General features: G+C 36.2%; 1 protein-coding gene across 2 annotated transcripts; it reads right to left on the bottom strand.

Moving 5' to 3' along the window:
- Positions 1–109: 109 nt before the first annotated feature.
- Positions 110–7352, bottom strand: LOC103456121 (ubiquitin carboxyl-terminal hydrolase 26). 2 transcript variants are annotated; one of them, XM_008395759.4, is made up of 15 exons: positions 7096–7352; positions 6297–6394; positions 5606–6202; positions 5227–5482; positions 4236–4975; positions 3928–4036; positions 3433–3611; positions 2900–3184; positions 2618–2825; positions 2182–2253; positions 1752–1982; positions 1136–1399; positions 888–1029; positions 551–770; positions 110–459 (listed from the first exon to the last, which is right to left on the bottom strand). In XM_008395759.4, exons 2-14 carry the CDS (start codon positions 6374–6376, stop codon positions 676–678), a joined length of 3258 nt encoding a protein of 1085 aa, XP_008393981.2. In that variant the 5' UTR covers positions 6377–6394; positions 7096–7352; the 3' UTR covers positions 110–459; positions 551–675. The 2 variants fall into 2 exon arrangements, with proteins under 2 accessions (XP_008393981.2, XP_008393982.2); XM_008395760.4 differs by having other exon boundaries at positions 110–453.
- Between the last annotated feature and the right edge of the window lie 9928 nt (positions 7353–17280).

The raw sequence follows: 17280 nt of genomic DNA, 5'->3' as shown, positions 1-17280 counted from the left end.
TTTAGACAAATAGAATGCGAATTCTTTTTCTTGCTGCTGCAATCCAAGAATACGAATGAGAGTGCATGATTCATGAGAGGAATGAACACGGAAGTCGAAACAGAGGAAGTAACACATGAAACTCTTAATAATATACTTCATAAAACTTGTGCAGTGACCAACAGCGGGAAGCTATTAGCTATCAGATAAAACATCACAACCCCAAACACTCGAAAAAACATGTACATTCGACAATATACGCCACTGTTATCAGCACTGTTCAGCACAAAAAAGAGGCACGGTAACATCCTTATCAACAGAAAAATGACCCACCACAGTGGTTAGGCCTGACCAGGAAACAGCGCGCACGCCACATCTCCTTTTCTCATGTGTCAGCGAGCAATGGCAGCATATTGCAGTTCCACTCCGCAGGCACGGGGCAGGGGTGACCTAAATTATACATGCTTTCGACAACTGCTTCTGCCAAAGAAGAGAGAACGTTCAATAATCAAAACTGAGTACCCAATTAATCAGGCAAATCACAGGGAACATTCATGCATACGCAACTAACCTCAACAATGCAGGTCATCAAAATGCCGATTGAAAATTTTGAAAACTTCAAGTCACCTCCCCTCTATCAGTATCTACAAAAACATGGATACTACATTCAAATATTAACTAGCAAAAATCACGCCTCTAAACAACTTGGGATGAAACATTTGCTGTCAACAGCGTCCCACGAAAACCCTCTTCGGTGTGTTGCACATCCATTTTCTGGTCAGATAGCTCATCTGTGGAACAATTGTCAAAATGAATGTTTAAGGTTATTGAACTTGACCATTGCACACTTCCTATGACTTTTAAGCACCATACCAAAGAAATGCGAATAAATAACAGCATGAAATTACCAGCAATATCTCGGTTCTCATGGATTTCTGAATCATTCACCCAAAGTCTATCCCCGGGGAATATATTCATGTCTGCAAGAGTAGCAGATTCATCCTCAATGACCCGAGTACCTTTGTGAAGTCCCTGGTTTTCCTTAACAATCTGCATAATTTAAAACTAATCAGATGGCATAGGAACAAAACAATTTTGATAAATAATTAACTCGTGCATTATGCTCGCATCTATGTGTTAGCTTCAAGAAGCGTACGCCAAAAGATTCCCATATCATCATTTTCAACTGGTATATGGTTGTGGAACCAGAGACTTTCAAACTTATTTGATCCCCAGTCCTTGTCTTCCGAGAGCGCTTGGAAACTCGGCGATCTGGATCAAAATTTGTTTCAGATGGTTTTAGAATTGACTTTGGAGCTTCCTTTCCATGTACAAAGTATACATATATGTCCTCATTGCAATAATCGAGCTTCCGCATTAATTCCCTGCTTTCTCTTTCTCCAATGCAGTCCTCACATATCTAGGAAAATTGAGACACCTAATCAGAAAATCTCGTAACTACGATTTCTAAATATGAGACTCGAAATTTATACAATTTTTGTGCAAATTCAATGTTGCTGGCACTTATGGTCATCATAAAAACAAAATTGATTACTAAAAGAGAGGCAGTGAGAGAGACAACAGATCTCAAGGCAACTTGAGGTTTTAAATAAGTTAACTAATGATCCGACCAGAAGACTACGCATCCAAAAGGTTCCAGATATTGGAGCATCTAGCATAGACACATTTAAAAAGAAGCAAAGAAACATGATATATAACAAGTGTCCACTATGCATGGCACGAAAACAAAACTAAAAATGGTTAGTTTTTACCTCAGGACAAGTCTTAATCACAAGTTGTCTAGACTCAACTTCACCGTTTATGTGATTTGGAGTACTGAGGTCCTCCTCACACATTGGCATCCCTTCGCAGGACCCTGCCAAATCATTTCCTTCATTACTACTTAACTCTATTTCAGCAGATATGCCTTTCTCTTCAATACCACCCCAATCCTCACAGAAGGACTTCCAGTCATTCTCAGTAATGAATATTAACCCATCCACCTATAATCCACAGATGACAAAAAAGAAGCAAGAGTTCCCACATTAGAGCATTCTCACAAGTACGACTTTGATCAGCAAAATTAAGTGAAAATTAAAAAACAAGAAAAGTCTCTTCTTTTATAAGAAACAATAATTTTACAAATGATAAAAAGACAAAAAAGGACCAACAAGTTCAATCAATACACATTCATATACTTACGGAAGGAGACTTCTGGGAAATCAGACCACGTTTCTGGACCAGATCAACAGGCCTTTCTAGAAGTTGTGAATGCTGAAACAAGGCATGAGGGAGGTTATAATAATCGCATAACAAAATAACTGAAGAAAAATAAGGCAGATTGAACTGCATGGACCAGGATAGTTCTATTATTGAGAAGACACGGACCAGTAGTTCTTAAATGCACAACACAATTTCCAGTTCCAATTATTAGTACAGAACTTGGATCAATAGTAAGGTTTGTCCCACTCCCACCCAAAGTAAAACTAAATATGTATTCAGCTTTCAATTACATAAAGACTGCATTTATGAGACTGATGAACATGAATAAAGTCGAAAAGCATGCCAAAAAAATATTACAGTCTATTAGAGGTGCCGGATATTCAATAGAAGCACTTCCGGGAAACATCTAAGTTACCTTTTCACACTTGAGCAAATCCATGATGCCCTCTAATGTTTCAGGTTTCTCCACTGAGGAAACATTCTTGCCACTTGCAGTAATGTAGTTTTTCCACTTTGAAAGCCAAGAACTGGGTATTAAGTAATATTTGCAATGCAGAGAAAGTGGCACACTTTTTCCCGTGAGTAGTTTTTCATGATTCTGGCGCTGTTTGAGCCTCACCAATCTGCAGCAAAGATACTGGTCAACACAATTATACATGCTTAACAGCTCTCCGCTACGAGTGAAAGTTTATATTACCTTAAGGAATCCTCCATACATGCAACTTCAGAGAGTTCATCATTGCATTGGGAACACTGTGCAGAGTCTGAAGGAAAAGGCAAACAACCCAAATGATCATCAGGCTTTACTGTTAAAGCATCCTTATAAAGGAAGAGCCAGAGATTCTCGGGAACAAGCAATCTCTTAGCACCAGTGGCTTGCTCAGGCATAAGTTGCCCATGAGGACACCTAATTGAAGTTGTTGGTCCCGCATCAGCTTCAGCTGGAGCATCAAGAATTTTTCTTTTAAGCCACTGTTGTAACCTACAAATAAAATTGAATTAGAAACATTAGAGAAAAAGAAATATTATGCAGCAGAAGCTATGAGAAGCACAAAAGTATTGAAACAAAGCATAGTAGCTTCCTCTGTAATGCACTATAATTAATAAATTATCCATCGGTTGTTCATATGAGAAAATCCCTAGGAAAAAGTCATATAAAAAAGTCCCTAGCATAAGAATGAAGAGGTCTGGAGGAAGGATAAAAGGCAACAAAATAGTTTGCAATCATACCATGCTTTAGAAACATAATATATTCCATCTGAACACTTCCCTGCAAGTGCATCCTCGCCAACTTGCTTCATTACTATTCTTCTATCCCTATAGCTGTCAGCACAAACTACATTTCGAGCACCATCAATAAGGCAAACCATGCAGTAGTCATCATTGGCCAGTTCTGGCCCCCCTTTATACTGAGCCAGCATTCAGTTAGAAAAGAAAAATCATCAGTAACTAGTATACATTTCATCGGAATAAAACTAAAAAGGGGAAAGAAAAGCCAAAATAAAATAAAAGCAAAAAGCAAAAAGAATAGAACATTTGATAATTCCAACACAAGAAAAACCAGAAAAAGATGAGTCAAAGTACTAATCTGGAGCCAGAAGGTATGAAGTTGATGGTAAGTAGGGTTCATAACATAAGCATCATGATGCAAATTTCTGGGTAAGTAATTATAAACAACAGATAAAGTTCACACAATTAAACGAGTCCAATATCGCATGCAAATACCTTAAAGAACAGCTTGGTCCATGCTTTAACTGACAACCGTTTCATGTAGCCAATCTTTGAAAGTGGAACTTTTCCATGCGAACATTGGATGGATGTGTTGTCAAGAGCACTGCAAGTGATTACTATGTAAGCCACAACAACAACAACAACAAAGCCTTTTCCCACTAAGTGCGGTCGGCTAAAAGGAAATGTGAACCAGAAACCCTGATTACTATGTAAGCCCAAAAAGAAAATGTGAAACCCTGACATTGTAGTTCCAGCAGAAATCAAGTTAAGAACTAAAGCAAAGACACCAAGCATATGCTTACGGTGAAATCATGCTATCAGCCCATTGACGAAGCCAGTCTGTCGATATCCAAAAAAAGGTTTCCTCAAGTTGTTGAACAGGAGCTTCAGACAAAATTGAGCGCACTTCCTGTCTTCGTTCTGTGATATTATTCATCTCTTCTTCTTTCTTAAATTTGTATTGCTCACAAGCATCAAGATATGATGCATTAAAGCTTTCAATCTCATCACAAAGATGAGATGGAAGAGAACTACAAACAGTATCACCTTCTGTCTTCCTATCATTGCCATTACATTCCACATACCCTTTCTCTTCATCCTCCGGGGTACGCCTGAGATTATACATCAGCATATATGCATCACCAGATGAAAATGTATCCACATGACTGGTAATAGATTTTGAAAGTTGTTGGTGAATGACATCCACATTATCACCATTCGAAATAGCATTCTTTTGTTCTGTGCAAGATGGATTAACAGGTTCGGGTTTAACAGGCTTGGTATTGGAACTTGAAGTCCCTTCTCCAAACGGATGAGAACCCAAGTTTGAGACTTGCTCATCGTCGAATTCCCACCATTGCCCTGTCTTCTCATCCTTGACATGCGCTACATAGTGGCCACTGTTAACTGCAGTTCCCTTGTGAATCAGCACAGCTGACAAGTCATACATTGATTCACCCTGAGAAGGTTCAGATAGCCTCTTCCTCATATCAAGTACTCCAGGAAAACTAAATGCGGAAGTAATTTTCTTCTTGGTTGTCGTCTACTGACACAAATCAATAGAGAATAAATTATTAAACAGAACAACATAATTATTAACCACAAATCAATGACAACATCAACATTAAACCATATAACAAACAAAAGCACAACCTCTACTCTGCACCAAAATCAAGCATGTGTGGTATATAAAACTGAGCTTACATGACTTTTTTGCAATCATTCTTGATTTCAACCATTGATAATTATAATTACAAAGTGAAAAGTATGCATTACCAATAATATCATAACTACCTTTGGAAGAAAAACACATCGCTTAAGTTGAAAGTTCAGAACATCAGGCAGCGTGTGCAACTTGATGCTTCGAGTAGCATCGACTCTTGCTTTACACGACTCACAAAAATATTGATTCTCTCCGTGAAGCTCTTCAACACTAAGGTAATCATCTAAACTCTCATCCAAACTTTTCAAACCCTTCACATTCAACTCCAGCTCATAGAAGTCTTCCATGTTTGAAGAAGCTTCAGAGTCTTTCCCACATTGTGAGCACCTACGCTCATGCAATTGTAAATAACATAAAGATAAAGAAAGATTTCAGAAACAATACTAGCACAAAGTAAAAGGCCTTAATACGAAGAAGTATAATTCTACTCCAATCAGGTTCGGTCTTTACCTAGTAACATGTGATACACTTCCACGAAAAAGATCTTGAACAATAGATTTTGCCTTTGAAACTTTAGAGTTGCTCAGACACCGTTCAAGCAAAGAAAGAAGTAAGGTTAGAAACTCATGACTGTCCTGCTGGACTCCATTATCTAACTCCAGTGTTTTTACAAATGGAGAGGAGTCTATAAAAGCCAATTTACTGGCATGCAACTGTGCAAAAAGCCGAGAAAGTTGATTCAACACTGGCTGCTGTTCCAAAACCTCAGGTTCAACCAAGAAGATACCTTCCCGGAAGGACTTGTTCATGTACAAACATTGGAGTATGCTATTAGCATAGCATGTTGCACCAAGATTTGTGAGGCCTGCAGGAGAATCGGCAGAAGGACGAAGGTCCTGAGAAGGGTCCGGGCCAAGAGTTTGCAGAATCTCTGATGTCTTCTGCCATAAGCCTGATTTCCTACTTCCATTAGGAGGTGGAATTAGCCCACAAAAGCAATTTGGGTTATCTTTAGTATTCACACGGCAGCCCTGACAAACTGGCTTTGAAATTTTATACAGCATATATATATCCTCATTTGTAATTTCACCTGTTGCATGTATTTTCCTACACAATACCAACCATAATATGAGCCACATAACAATGGTGCACATCAAGCAACCGATAACTCTTCTTAACATAAAATGGAAAACGTTTCTACCTCAATATTTCGGAAGTGTTGTCAACATTATCTCCTTGTCTGTTTCTTTTATTTTTACTGCGTGTACTTGGTCGGCTCATTTTAAAAACCGACCAACCCTGCAATGGACATGTACCCAGAACATGAATTCTTAGGGATACTAAAAAGTATATGCGGACGTGCATGATAATCGGGAATGAAGATCACAAATTATACTCTCTATAATCATTCTGCAATCATCTTTTTTGCAATAGGATGAAGTCAAAGTGTACAAACGGTACCCTTGCAAAACTGGCATTCACAAAAAGGGTGCCGGCGAAAGCTCACATACTAAACCAACATGTTCTACATCTTCAATGTGGGATATTGGGATCCTAACACAGTTCAAAGGCCACCCGCAAAACTAATTTTCGAGCGGTAATGGCTTTATGTATATTTATCTTCTTCCTTTTTAAGCTTTTTTTTTATATACACTTTCTGATACTCTCGTGTTTTTGTTGTCACAAACAGAAGCTTGCATTCTAATAAATTCCAGATGCAAAGACTTCCACCATGCATTCTCAAAGCATATGAAAATACAAAATGACTTCCTACCAATGATTTTCAGGCAGCAGTATCCATAAGAAATCAAAAAACAAGCAAAAAAAAATTAACAGAAAGAGAAAAAAAAAAACCTAGAAACCATAAGAACCACAAAAAAAATCATGATCGAACCAAAAAAAAGGTAATCAAATCAAAATTCAAGCATGTTAAAGCAGTAGAAAATAGAAAAAATTAAACACCAAAAAAATATATAGAGGGAAAAATCTCAAAAGGGTACCTGGGTTCTGAGGCTGAGGAGCAGAAGAAGAGGAAAGCTTGGACCTTTGGGGCTGAAATTTGAGGAATTAATAATTTTTTCAAATTAACAAAAAAATAAACTGGGAATTTGGGGGTTTTTATTTAGGTCAGCGTGCGAGGGAGGAACGAATGTCTTCGATTTTTGGTAAATCAAACAGCTTGGTTACGTTTGTATTTTTGCTAATTTTTGAATTAACAAAATAAGAGCTTATTTTTAAGAAAACTAATGAAAAGCTTGAAAACACAATAAAAATAAAATAAAGAGTAAATAGTATGAGGATTGACTTTTTAGTGTAAAATTGTGATTTTTTGTTAAAATAAACAATACCGAAAGTTTTTCGTTAAAGTACCCTTATTTTTAGCTACATTCCCTAGTCGATTTCGATCTCACTTTTGTCTCCAAAAATATAATATTCACTCTCACTTTGACTTATTTATGTGTATTCCGTTAAATAATGTTTTAGGCTTATTTTTTAGTTATGCTCACTATAACTCGATTTTACTCCCGCTTTACCTCCTTAAAATAAAAAGTCTTCACTTTATATCTTAAAATTCAAATTTTAAGTAACCCACGGTAAAAAAAAAAACAGAAAAACATCAATAAAACTAATGAGAAAGTGGGTGGAGATGAGGAAGAAGGGATGAGACCCATGAATTATTTTTGCTATTTTTCTTACTTTTTATTTAGGGTAAATCTCTATTTATTACCTTCAAGTTTCGTAGTTTTCAACATTTAGTACATCAAGTTTTTTTCATCTCAGAGTCATATCTAAGGTGTTAATTTTGGGACAGTTTCATACATCCGTTAGTCAAACTGTTAAGTCTGCCGTTAACTAATGACGTAGCGCCCATGTGGACAATGATTGGGCATCATGTGTCATCCATGTGGAAATTAAAAATAAATTATTTATAAAATAAAATATAATAATAATAATAAATAAATAAATATAATTAAAAAAAAACCCTTCTTCCCAAATCCCACCCTCCCATCACCCACCCATTCGTCTTTCCCACCCTCCAACCCTCCCATCACCCACCCTCCAACCCTCCATCTCTCACACCTCTCCTACCTCAACCCCCAATCCCCTCCCTCCCTTTCTCTCATCTGCACACCCACTCCGCACACCCACATTCAATTCCCTCTCCCTGTACATTCCACCAAAACCTTCCACACCTCCAGCTTGTGATGCTTCACACACAAGTGCAACCCATCCTAGCCTTCTTGAGTCAAAATCCGAGTCGTCGCCGGTCTGACTCGGCCACAACCGTAGCTTCCTCCTTGATCACACCCAGATGCAGGGGAGTGAACCCATCGTGATCCAACACCAAACCCAGATTTGGATTAACCCGCACCAGATTTTTCACCATCGGTTTTCAATTTTTGAATTTGTTGATGTTGAATTTCGTGGGTTTCTAATTTTTTATGGTTTGGGATGAGGTTTTTTTTAATAGTTTTGTGATGGTGAGAAAATAGTGGAAGTGCAAGAGTCGAAGAGGGAGGGGAAGCATTGGGTGCGGAGAAAGGAGGAGGAAGAGGGTGGATGTGCAGAGTCGAAGAGGGAAGGGGAGCACTGGGTGCGGAGGAAGAGAGACGATGCGTAGGCTCTCTTCCCAACTGATCCACCAGCAGGCCTACCACGTTGTGACGGCCTCCTTCTTCGATCCCACAATCGCCATCCACGACTCTGAGAGAGAGAGGAGAGAGAAACCTGAGATAGAGAAAGAAACATGCCCTTTTTCCAGTGGGGAAGACGAAGTGGGAAGGAAAAAAAGGGTTATGGTTTTTTTATGTTTTACTTTTATTTAAATTTTTTTTTATTTTTTTTAATGACATGTGGCGCCCAGTCATTGTTCACATGGACGTCATGTCATCAGTTAATGGCAAACTTAACAGTTTGACTAACGGATGTATGAGACTGTCCCAAAATTAACACTTTAGGTATAACTCTGGGACGAAAAAAACTTGATGTACTAAATGTTAAAACCACGAAACTTAAGAGTAGTAAACAGAACTTTACCATTTTTTTTTTAATATGTTACACGATGTTTATTTTTTGTTTGTTTCAATCTATGTGGCACTATTTAATTAGATATGTGAGCTTTGTATGTGTGCCACGTAATTCTTAAGTGGACCCTAATTATTTCATATAAGTAAATTTAATGGAATATGTTTGTACCATACTTAACCAATCCCGAAATTACCGAGCGCCGGTCAACGTTATACTGTCAAGGACCCATAAGAGTTTCCCTCCAACCAGGAGGCCAATCACAGCACGACACGTGTCGACATCAGAAGCCAATCATAACGCGACACGTGCCAACATCAGAAGCCAATTACAACATGACACGTGTCAATGTCATAATGAAACTAGAAACTCTATTCTATAAATAGAGATTATTCTCTCACAATCACAGCGCGACACGTGTCGACATCAGAAGCCAATCATAACACAACACGTGTCAACATCAGAAGCCAATCACAACACGACACGTGTCAATGTCAGAATGAAACTATAAACTCTATTCTATAAATAGAGATTATTCTCTCACAATATTTTCTAATGTCATTTGTACTAAATCATTCACTAGTACTCACTAAATGAGAGCTTGAACCTATGTACTTGTGTAAACCATTCATAATTAATGATAACTCCTCTACTCCGTGGATGTCGTAGCCAATCTGGGTGAACCACATACATCTTGTGTTTGCTTCCCTGTCCCTATCCATTTACATACTTATCCACACTAGTGGCCGGAGCAATCTAGCGAAGGTCACAAACTTAACACTTTCTGTTGTACTAAAATTCTCACTGATTTTGTGCATCAACATAATACAAATAAACAAACCGAAGTGGAACAAATATTAAGTTTCAGATAGTAAAATAACGACTTTGAGTTTAAGGAACAAAGTGGAATTGAAATCAAGTTTCAAAGAGCGCAACGAAAAATAAATCTTCTAAAAATATATTTTTTAATCCACATCAGCATATTTAATTTTTTTATAAGAAAAATAATATAAACAAGATAAATCAAATTTTAAATCACGTAACTAAAAATAACCCAAAAGTAAATATGGTTGGAAAAGGAAAGGTCGAGCAATGGGAAGAAACTGGAGAGGAAGGGGGAGAGCCTAGAGGCAGACAGGGAGACGAGTTTTTCACTCTTTATTGTCAAATTCAAGATCCAGTCAGAATCTCTGGAGACTTTTTACAGTTGGTTGGGGGGAAGGATCGACGCCGGATCCTTTTTCTGAGGATCCAGAAGATCTTATGATCATGACCGTTCATCGTGCGGTAAAAAATCATTTTAAATTTTAAATTTTAAATTAAATATAAATAATACCTAACGAAACTAACCGCACGATATACGATGAATGATTATGATCACAAAATTCTCCGGATTCCAAGAAAAATTATACAGTGAGGATCCCTTTCTGCCGGATCCTTTTCCGGTAGGAGGTACTTACATCATTAAAATTACAACTTTGGTACAAGTGTCATCAAGGGATGAGTGGGAATGGGATGAGCTAAGATTCTCTAGGTTAAAATGTAAAAAGTAAAAAAGTGAGGATGAAAATGAAAATAACTCTCCATCTGTATGTTTGTTCTATAAAAATTGTGGTTCCAACTTTTGTTTTGTTTTTCTAAATAGTAATGCTATGAAGACTAAATTTGTAAACAAAATTTATAAACTAAATTATGTGTCACCGATAAGATATGAGCACCTTTATCAATGCTTAAGTAATAGTCCAATTAGCAACTTACATGTCATTTATAGAACAAAATTTAGTCATTTAGTTTACATGTCATTTAGTTTATAAACGCTGGTTTATAAATGGATCCTTTTCTAAATTTATTTGGAATGAGTACTCGGTTATGTTCCAATGATTGGACACATATTTCTAGATGTTCCAATGATTGGACACATATTGCTAGAATCCATGTTGTATATTTGAAAGAGGTTGACCCCTTTGCTTCTCTCATGTTACAATCATCTTCCCATTGAGCCCCCATTTCTTCTCAGTCCACAGAGACAAAATGTAGGACTGGTGCCAACAGTTCATCATAGAAGAAAGGATTCACTAACCTGAGATCACTGACATAACATTCTCGGCCGCCTCTAATCTAGTAGGAAAGAAACCAGTAGCCAATGACTAGCTCTGCTATGGAGCTAGGTGTATACTGCCATGTCAAGACTATCTTTCGAAAGTGAGATCACCACCTCTTGTTGAAGAGGGAAAGATCACTCCTAAATGCAGCTGTCTCTACTGTCCAGTCAATTATGTTTCACTTAGTCCCTTTTTCATGGCCACATATCTTTCCGGCAAAGAAAAGGGAAACCTTTCTCTTGTTACATGAATCCAATTTTCATTTCATTTGGGAAAAGCCATATTTTTCTCAACAACGTCTTTGTCGTTTGATCCAATAGCGTCCCGTTAGATAGGAACAACTTTGATAAGAACTGATAACTCTCGGATGGAGTATTAGAACAAAAAAATCCATTAGATAATGAACTATTGGTTCTAAACCATCTATGGCGAGGAATTAATAATTCGAAGTACCTTCCTTGCGTATCCTTGATAAACTAGCGTTTATATATAGATGTAGGAAGATCTGTTTGGGAAGTAAGAATATCCGTTGACATCTCTTCATCTGCAATGAATTCTCGATGTGAAAACACATGCTGTTCTTTGAATAGGAAAAAGAGTGGATTCGTAGGGTCCCAAATGAATTGGCTTATTCGAGCCACACAACGGTTTAACAATAAAAAGTTACAACGATCGAACCTAAATCCATTCAATTACAAGTAGAAAGGAACATCATTAAACCGTACTACTAAATGGTGGTGGTATGAACATTTTTTAGAATAGTGTTCGTTTCAAGGAAGGACGGGTCGAGAAGGATACGAGATTATATTTTTTTTTTGGGCAATTTATGAATTATATTCCTACGAAAGCTTTTCATAATTAATGGTCGATTTGTAAGAACAAGTCTTATGAATGAATTTAATATATTTCCATGCTTGTTATATTCATTTTTTAGAAATACATAACTTTATTGGAAATGAGAAAATCATGAAGTGCTAAATTTAAAGGGAGCTTTAATGAAAAGGGCTTGAGCTAAGTTTAGTTTAACCAAAAACCATCATATATTATTATTTAACCAAAAGGGCTTCATATTTAATCATAAGGACACAACTAATCTATGTTAGACCTCACAAACATTGAAAACACATGGGCTGAATTAAAAGCCCAAAACGGAATAATTTTTTTTCCAATTCTTACCCCTAACGGAACCATTCCGTCAGCCAATTCTGGTAAAAAAACTGTACAACATTTCAAGTGAACAAAAGAACAGAAAAAGCAAATATTACAGTTGCTTAATTAAATCCCAGCTCGCTCGCCGTCGCAGTCTCCCACCGCGCTCGATTTGCTGCGATTTGGCTAGAAAATAAATCCCCTGAATCTTCCAGTCGATCTCGTCTGCTTGTTCTAGGTTCGGTCAGATCTTTGTCTCTTTGCTGCAGACTATTATTTATTTAATTAAATCCCGTGTCATTCTATTTGTTCGATTTGATTCTGATTCCTTTAGATGTTAGTTTCCTGAAAGTTTTTGAAAATTTTATGGTTTTTTGTTTGTTCGTTTATGGATGAATTGATGGACTGGGTAGTGGTAATTGTTTGATATTTGTGATTAGATCGATTTCTGTGTGAATTGCTTGTGGGTTTTAGATCACTTCCATGAAACCCGTTCCCTTGAAGCAATAGTAATAGTTGTTGCGTTTTGAAAGTTTGTCCCTCAATTTGTTCTAGTTAATTGTGGAATTTTTGGAGCAACTATATTTTGCCATATATTAAGCAATTGGTTGAATTTTTTTAATTTTGAACAGAGGGTCTCTTTGCTAATCTAATCTACGACCCAATGATGTGCATCTTCCTTTATTTCTAAACTAAAAGCAAAAGTTGTATATATAAATTGCATTGGATTTTCAACATGTTGTTTGTTATTTCTTTGTCATTGTTGATTAGCTTTCTACATGCTTAACCTCTATTAAGTAAACAGTTGGATACAAGTGATTTCATGTTTTGTATTAGAATGGTCGCCAAGTAAAAAATGTCGAGGCATGGAATCTCTTGAAGCAATGACAAAAGGGAGCGATCAGAGGTACTTGGGCAATACAGCTAAGCTGGAAATTGTACAGGGGGTAGTTAGGGCAGTTGCAGACAAAGGTTCTATTTTGAAGTTCATACCATACACAGTGCAAGCTGTGAAGCAAGGTTTCCAAGATTTTGGTGCTTCTTCATTGCAGTCTGCTCATGACCTCTTAAAATGGAACAGATATCAAACGGAGAAATACTTTGCCGTGTGTTTTCTTTTCTTTCAGAAATAGTGTTGGTTATTTTGGTCAAATTGCATGCTGAAGAGGAATCCAGCTCATATCACATAGATATCAAACAGAGAAATACTTTGCCCTGTTCTTTCTACATGCTTAACCTCTATTAAGTAAACAGGTGGTCAAATTGCAGTCTGCTCATGAAAATCCAGCTCATATTACACAAAAATCAATTCATGAAAATCTAGAAAATTGGATTTTCTGTAAACAAGATATGTGACGTGACAAGTAAGAAACTATTATAACCCAAGATCCAATTCCTTCCTTCCAACTAAACTTAAAATTGTGACGCAATTCACTGAGACTCCCTGCAAACAAGAACAATCACCCTCCCATCCATCCTCCCTCCTATATCGTTGGTTAACCATTTCTCTCTCTCTCTCTCTCTCTCTCTCTCTCTCTTGGTTTGCAATTGTTATTAATTATATATCCTAACACCAAATACATGAAAAACCAGGTCTACAAGAGAATAAATAGTCTAGGAAAAGAAAAGGCAATTAGGCACTCTCACCCACAAAAACATGTCCATGTACGTTCACATAATACTCGAAGAAAAACATTCTAAAAGTGGACTAGCTATTTAGTAACTTGAAACTTGATAAACAACTCAACATGTAATGTTAAATGGCATCCAAATCAGGTAGGAAATAATTAGTTTTTGGTTTAAGAAATAGTCAGTGTTTAGTTTACAAAATAGTTAGTGTTTGGTTTAAGAAATAGTCAATGCTTAGTTTACAAAATAGTGATAGTACTATTACTTGGTTTAATAAATTGTCTATTTAGTTTACGAAATAGTGATAGTACTAGTGTTAGGTTTAAGAAATAATGTGTTTAGTTTACAAGGTTTTTAGTTTAAGAAATAGTCAGTGTTTAGTTTACGAAATAGTAATAGTACTAGCGTTCAGTTTAAGAAATAGTTAGTGTTCAATTTATGAAATAGTCAGTGTTCAGTTTAAGAAGCAGTGATAGTATTAGTGTTCCGTTTAAGAAATAGTTAGTGTTTAGTTTAAGAAATATTGTTCAGTTTAAAAAGTAGTCAATGTTTAGTTTAAGAAATAGTGTTCGGTTTAAGAAGCCGTCAATGTTCAATTTAAGAAATAGTCTATTTAGTTTACGAAATAGTTAGTTTTTGGTTTAAGAAATAGTCAGTATTTAGTTTACGAAATAGTCACAGTACTAGTTTACAAAATAATGATAATACTAGTGTTTGGTTTAAGAAATAGTCAGTGCTTAGTTTACAAAATAGTGATAGTACTATTACTTGGTTTAATAAATAGTCTATTTAGTTTACGAAATAGTGATAGTACTAGTGTTAGGTTTAAGAAATAATGTGTTTAGTTTACAAGGTTTTTAGTTTAAGAAATAGTCAGTGTTTAGTTTACGAAATAGTAATAGTACTTGCGTTCAGTTTAAGAAATAGTTAGTGTTCAATTTATGAAATAGTCAGTGTTCAGTTTAAGAAGTAGTGATAGTATTAGTGTTCCGTTTAAGAAATAGTTAGTGTTTAGTTTAAGAAATATTGTTCAGTTTAAAAAGTAGTCAATGTTTAGTTTAAGAAATAGTGTTCGGTTTAAGAAGTATTCAATGTTCAATTTAAGAAATAATCTATTTAGTTTACGAAATAGTTAGTTTTTGGTTTAAGAAATAGTCAGTATTTAGTTTACGAAATAGTCACAGTACTAGTTTACAAAATAGTGATAATACTAGTGTTTGGTTTAAGAAATCATTTGATCTAAACTAAACTAGGGCTTGTATAGTTTAGTTGCTCATAGGCTCAAAAATAATTTGATGTAATTTCAAGAAAACTTTCCACATATTTTGAACTCGCCATCTAACTTTATTGGCGACAACCATGCATGATGTATCAGTCGGTAATAGGTCCTTTCTGCATGGTTAACATGCGCTCGAACAAGAAAGCAGTACCAATTCGGGTGCTCAAGCTTAATTTGTACACTTAATTCAACACCCTTGAAGGGAAGAAACTTGTTTGTAGAAAACATATCTACTTGTTACATAATCATATGTTGTATATCCTACTAAACTTAGGAACCCCAAGGAGCTGAGAATGGCCACAAACACAAGGTTAAAGGCTTGTCTGTATAGCTTCATTTTTCCTGGAGGTCCAACGTACCCCACAAGAGTTGTTCATCATGCCGCATGAGATGCATTAGATTTGCTTTTTCCCGTTGGCTGATACCCTCGGCATCTTATAAGCCTGTTAATTGGTATATCCATCATGGTCATTCCCCCTTCCTATTCGAGCATGTGATTCTCCTCCACTGCAACATGCATTGTCAGATCAAATTCCATCAAAGTGCCAATCAAGATACACGAATTCACACAGATTTCAGCACCAACTTTTTCATCATTTTCTCATCAACCAAACAGAAAAATAAAAAAATAAAAAAAAATTCGATTTGGTGTAGTTTCCTAGTGCTAAAGCGTTAAAGCACTCACCGCTGGAGGACCATACAACGATGAATGGAAGAGATGGAAAATATACAGAACCAAAGTCTCCAAAGTATATGTTGAAAACAAACCATGATGGGCACCAAGAACATCTTTTCAAACGCAGTAGCATACTAATTAAAGCAAGGTGCTATTATGAGAGCCCATCATGGATATGTTTAGGGAAGCTAAATAACGAGGGACATACATCCAAAAAATCACAAACCACTCAGATCACCAAAAACATATCATAAGATTAAAGTAAAACTATATGAAAAGAACAGAAGCAGGTGGAGTCACCACTCAACAGAGTACGACTAATTACATACCATTCAAGGTTATCGGTTATAACTTATAAGGCATAAGTCAGCATATACTTTTAATAGAAGACTTGAAATACCAGTTTCATTAGACAACTCAGAGCTTCCCAAAAAGAATCCGATTATACGAATGAAATCTGGTAAATCATTTAATTCATTTGTGAGAAATTGAACTTCATTTTCAATTCAGCTCTGTGTGAATGACTGCACATGAAAGCATAGTGTACATAGCCCTCCAAACTGTGTGAAGGAAATATCGACCCCAATATTTTGTACAAGGCACTTTACAAGCTTGACCTGCCACAACAAAAACAAATAGTCTTACAGAGGAAAATCAAAAGTTTGTTAACTAGAATCAAAATAATGACTAATGACATAGACAAGCACCTAATAATTTAATTAAAGGGAAATGCAAGTTACACAACATCAACTCAGCACAAAAACTTTACTAGACATAGATGGCAGCGTCAACACTAAGTTGTAACTTATACCTATCATCAATCTAATAAAGTTAAGAGGTAAAAGCTAAAAACCTTAGCCCGAATCAACTAGACATCTTTCACCATAAACTCAGCAGCCATATTTTGATATTCCCTTTCAAGGACAGTGCAAATGTCATTGGCCAGCGCCTCCTCAACATTCACAACACCGAAAGCAATCAAATCAATATCTCCATCAGGCAGATAGGTCTTTAGAGGTACAACTAAATCGTGGCAAGGTAATTAAATGAATATTGTCATTTATCATTTTCGCTAATGCGAAAGGTCAATAGAAATAGATAAATAGCAGCAAGGAAAGTTTCAGCTCCAGACAACAAATTAACCTAAACAAACAGTTTATATGCAGAATTCAAGCTTACCCAAATAAATGTTCATGCCCAATTCACAAACTATACATACAAATATATCAGACATTGGTTGTTTTGTAGCTCAATAAGCACAACAATTTGAATAAAAAAGTCAGACAAAGATTTATACCTTTTTTTTCTGAGATTTGTGCTTGGA

This window comes from Malus domestica, chromosome 15, assembly GCF_042453785.1.
Source record: "Malus domestica chromosome 15, GDT2T_hap1".
Classification (NCBI taxonomy): Eukaryota; Viridiplantae; Streptophyta; class Magnoliopsida; order Rosales; family Rosaceae; genus Malus; species Malus domestica.
The sequence above is the reverse complement of the archived record's forward strand: the minus strand, read 5'-3'. Positions and strand labels throughout refer to the sequence as shown.

Bases quoted from the DNA above. Each gene is read 5' to 3' on its own strand.
- LOC103456121 (XM_008395759.4), bottom strand. From the start codon at position 6,376: ATGAGCCGACCAAGTACACGCAGTAAAAATAAAAGAAACAGACAAGGA. The intron at 1,983-2,181 runs GTAAGTATATGA...TGTGGATTATAG, and splicing joins TTTCCCAGAAGTCTCCTTCC to GTGGATGGGTTAATATTCAT. The intron at 771-887 runs GTAATTTCATGC...ATTGTTCCACAG, and splicing joins TGAGAACCGAGATATTGCTG to ATGAGCTATCTGACCAGAAA.